General features: G+C 32.0%; 1 protein-coding gene across 1 annotated transcript; it reads right to left on the bottom strand.

Moving 5' to 3' along the window:
• Positions 1 to 1,437: 1,437 nt before the first annotated feature.
• LOC131030535 (replication protein A 70 kDa DNA-binding subunit A-like) lies at positions 1,438 to 2,160 on the bottom strand. The gene has a single exon (XM_057961387.2). The coding sequence runs from the start codon at positions 2,158 to 2,160 to the stop codon at positions 1,438 to 1,440; it is 723 nt and encodes a 240-aa protein (XP_057817370.2).
• Between the last annotated feature and the right edge of the window lie 2,154 nt (positions 2,161 to 4,314).

Genomic DNA, 4,314 nt, shown 5'->3' with positions numbered 1-4,314 from the left:
ATATTGGTCAATGCAGCGACGAGTGCTTCAAGAAAAGATAAACATCTTGTATATTTAGAAGTACATACACATATGTATTTATCTATATGCAGAGATGTACATTGTTAGCGTATAATATGTAAGTGCAAACATAAATATGCACATGGTTGTATGTATTTTAAAACATGTAAGGATAGATGCATATTCTAGATATTCTTATTGGAGACATTGATATAAAGAAGATACTTATTTAATAAAGAAATGGAAGTATTTTTCTATTATAATATCTATGCGTACATAAATGAACTAATTTAAATTGTAATATGATGTGTAAAACTAATAAGGACAACAAAAGTAAAGCATATGACAGGAGGAAAGTATTTGGAAACAAATAAAATTTAATTATTTAATGCATGCAAGATAGGATGGCAATATCAGCTTGGAGGCTTCAGATTTGTTAGATAGAGTAAATTATATTGTGACAAGAGCAAGTACTAATAAATATAAGAAATATATATTTATATAGGTACTTGACTAGTTATAGAAAGAAACTAGACATATATGCAAATACAATTATGGAAATATATAAACAAACATGTGCAAAATGTAGGATTGAAAGGAAAAGTTTTAGAAATTAAGATCTAAGGATACTAATCATTATAAACAAGATTATAAAGTAAATGAAATATGAAACATACATGCAAAATGTACACATTACACAAGATATACATGGGCAAAAATGTCAATAAAATTTATAAATTTGGAAATGTAATAAGTATTGTATGAAGTGGAATTAGTGCAATTAGGCAAGAGCTCTAGTACAGGGCTAAGGCTGAGTAGATAGGCGATCAATCTCTGCAATTAAAGCATTGCACTCAGCTTTATAATCAACAGCATAGATTTTGTTAACTGTAACCTTCATCTTAGGTTCATAATTGTATGTGTCAGTAGAAACCAGCAAAGTGAACATGTACCAATCTGAAACAAGTGTATTAATGAAAACACAAAGTGTTTATGTTGTGGTGTTATCATTTTGCAGTATGTAAAGTTCTTTTGTAGATTTCTTGATCAAATCAGTTCTCATCTCATCAAAAGCAGTTGCCAAAATAGTTCTTGTTGCATCTTGCAGTTTTATTGGTAAAAGGTAACTGTAATTGCATTCTTCAATGGTCATTTGACATCTAGGACAAAACCACGAATCGTCAACCTACTGGGTGCATTTTTTCTTACAAGGTTTACCATTAACTTTCAGTGGACAAGCTGCGTAATAGAAATTTTTATCTGTTGCGTTCACAAATCTTAGAACAACAACTATTGTCATTTGAATTGTTTCTGGTTTGACATTCATGCGTTACGGATTGATGCAATATTCATCCTAGTGTATTTTCCATCAATATGAGTAAATCCTGTAGAGAAATCATGAGTATGCAATGGAAGACATCCTCTTAGCATGAGGGGTTATACCTCTAGGAAAGCAGGATTAATATGCAATGTTGTTACAGATGTCATATTGATAATCTTCCCATTAAAGTACCCAACACGGGCATTGCATATAGCAAGTACAAGTACAAGTACAGCATCAGGGGTGAACATATTTTTCAAGCCATGGCCTCTTTGTTCAGATGTTGAACCCCACATATTGATATCAATTGTTGAGCCAGAGAGATCATTAATTTTAACAATGCGCTTCTTTGTTTTACTGTCATCCTTCATGTGGATTGCTATGATATCTCCAACATAGAAAACAACACCAATGATGTCAACCAATGTATTACTAGTCAGCTGGACCACTTCGCTAATTGGTGTGAAAGGGGAGCGTGTTTGAGATGGATCATCATCATGGGTGCATCGTTTCAATATTGATGCATCAGATAGGATGATTTCTAAATGGTTGTTTAATTTATTGTATCTTGTGTTTTCCTCCTTAATGGACCCCTTAGAAATGACATAATGAGCACCTACCTCGACACGATCAGAATGTAGTTGGGCTATATGGTCAAAACATGTAACCCTAACTTCACAACCCTCAGTGTCTACAATATCATAGCTGAAGACATGGCCATTTTTGGCAGGTCTACTATATGATCGTATTAATCGTTTGTCAGTGACTTTTCCTTTGATTGTCCATTTGTTTTGGTAGGGATTTAAACTTGTGATAGGGCTTATATTATCAAAGGTCATACTTTGTGGGGATGGTAGTGCAGCATCAAACTTAAGGGAATGCTTAGAGGATGATGGTGTTTCTTGGCCCAATATTTTTGGTTCTTGTTCTTTGAACAGGTATGTAGGTTTACCAAAGAACCGACAGTCTCTTTGTTTGATCTATAAACTAAGTATTATAATAGTCATATAAAATGAAAATAGTTTTGTTCAAGTTTCTATGGATTGTTGTTGGAAATGATTATGTATCAAAGAAGGATATTTTAATAAACATAGTATCTTTCCTACCTTGTGTTCTATACATATATGCAAGTATAACTTGTCAACGGAACTACATAACCTATTTTTAGAACATCTGAGTCTATCAGATCTGCACACTTAGAAGGCAGAATTGCCAGCTGCATGTATGTGCCATCAGACAACACAAGTTTATATATGTTTGTGTCATCTTTGGCAGGATGCATTTTCTAGAATGACAAAACTTGGAGCAATGTTGAAGTAAGGTCAGCCCCAACATTGATAGATTGAATTGCACATGGGGTGGGGGCACAATCTTGGGCAAATTCCTACAAAAAGATAATATGAACATTGAGAACTTAATGTGAAGGGGTACTAAGACATATACATGCCAACACCTTCGCATATAGTTTAGTGTTTTGGAGTGCATGCAATAAAAGTATTTTGAACCATTAAATCTAGCAATGATATAAAAATGCATCAATTACAGAATGCTTAACTATATTTGTATATGTTAGTAAAGAGGGAACATGCTAAAATGGGGGGGTTTGAATGAATTGAAAATGCATTATGAATGAGGGATATTTTCAAAGTAATGACAACAAAATTGCAAGTTTGAAAAGGTAAAATGTATTAGCTTACCGAAGTATCCATTGCGGATTGTTGTAGAGATTCAGGAGTAGCCGATGGAGATGACATTTTTGGTTGAGTTCTTTAAATTTGAGATGAATGGCAGCACTAAACGTGCATGCCAATATAGGTTATTAAAAAACTATTATAAGGTTTTTGTAAGTATATGTTAAATTTATTGCAAAAAAACTAATACTGTACAAGATGTCCTGAAATAAAGCTATTCACGGATAAAGAAATGTGTAGAAATGAATAACTTAGTGAGATGGAAATAATTTTGCATGTTTGAATGAAACTTAAAAAAAGAAGGCATATTATTTGTAGAGAAGATGGATTTATATCGCAAGAGAAATATGTTTACCTGAAGATTAGTGTACAAATTATTTATGTTTCAGTGTGACAAAAGGTGTACTATCGTCTCGTCTGGTATATTGTCTTGCAGAATAAATTTGATTTTGATCCTATTATGAGGCTGCAAATATCCTTATTAGAAGACATAGAAAAACATAATGGATTGAGAAATTTTGTGTTGAGGATAAGAACCTAACTAAGCCATAGTTAATTGAATACTTGCACACCCAAAAAAAGGTTCACAAAAAAGAGAAATCAAAACAAAAGAACATTAAATTTGCAGTCTATTTTTTGGTTTAATAGCTGGCTTAATTAGAATATGATTGGGAGGTGTATCAGATCATTGGTATAGATATCATCTGATATCTATATGGTTCTAGTACAAGGTTGGAAATTTTTAATAGAAGACATATAACAACCACCAAAATGGATAGCAAAAAACAACAAATTTGTAGATAGGCATTTTCTTTTAATAATTGCCTTAATTAGAAACTCATAAAGAGTGGTATGAGATCATTGGTGGAGATACCATCCAATTTCTATATCTGGTGTATACATGAAAGGGAATGAAATGGGAGACATTCTCATTTTAATGTCAAAAGATCATATGTCAATGGATACTTACACTTTATGCATCCTCAACCATAGAAAAAATATACAAAATAGAAGGTAAAAAATCATGAAAACCAAAATGACAACACCACTAAAATTAAATAGTAAAAATAGTATACTCTAACAGAGATATGTGCATGTAATTACATCACTTTAAAGTGTGCATAACATCACTATACATAGTAAATACAATAGAAAGTCAATGTTTAATGTTCTAATTTAATGCAAAAGCTTATAATAAACATAGCTCAATCAAAATCTCATTAATCAATAGCATTTTTGTTACTGAATCAGATGATATTTCTTCCGCAATACAATAAGAACTTTGGGCCATTGTAAAAAACA

This window comes from Cryptomeria japonica, chromosome 6 (genome assembly GCF_030272615.1).
Source record: "Cryptomeria japonica chromosome 6, Sugi_1.0, whole genome shotgun sequence".
Taxonomy (NCBI): domain Eukaryota; kingdom Viridiplantae; phylum Streptophyta; class Pinopsida; order Cupressales; family Cupressaceae; genus Cryptomeria; species Cryptomeria japonica.
This window is presented reverse-complemented; position numbering and strand designations above follow the sequence as displayed.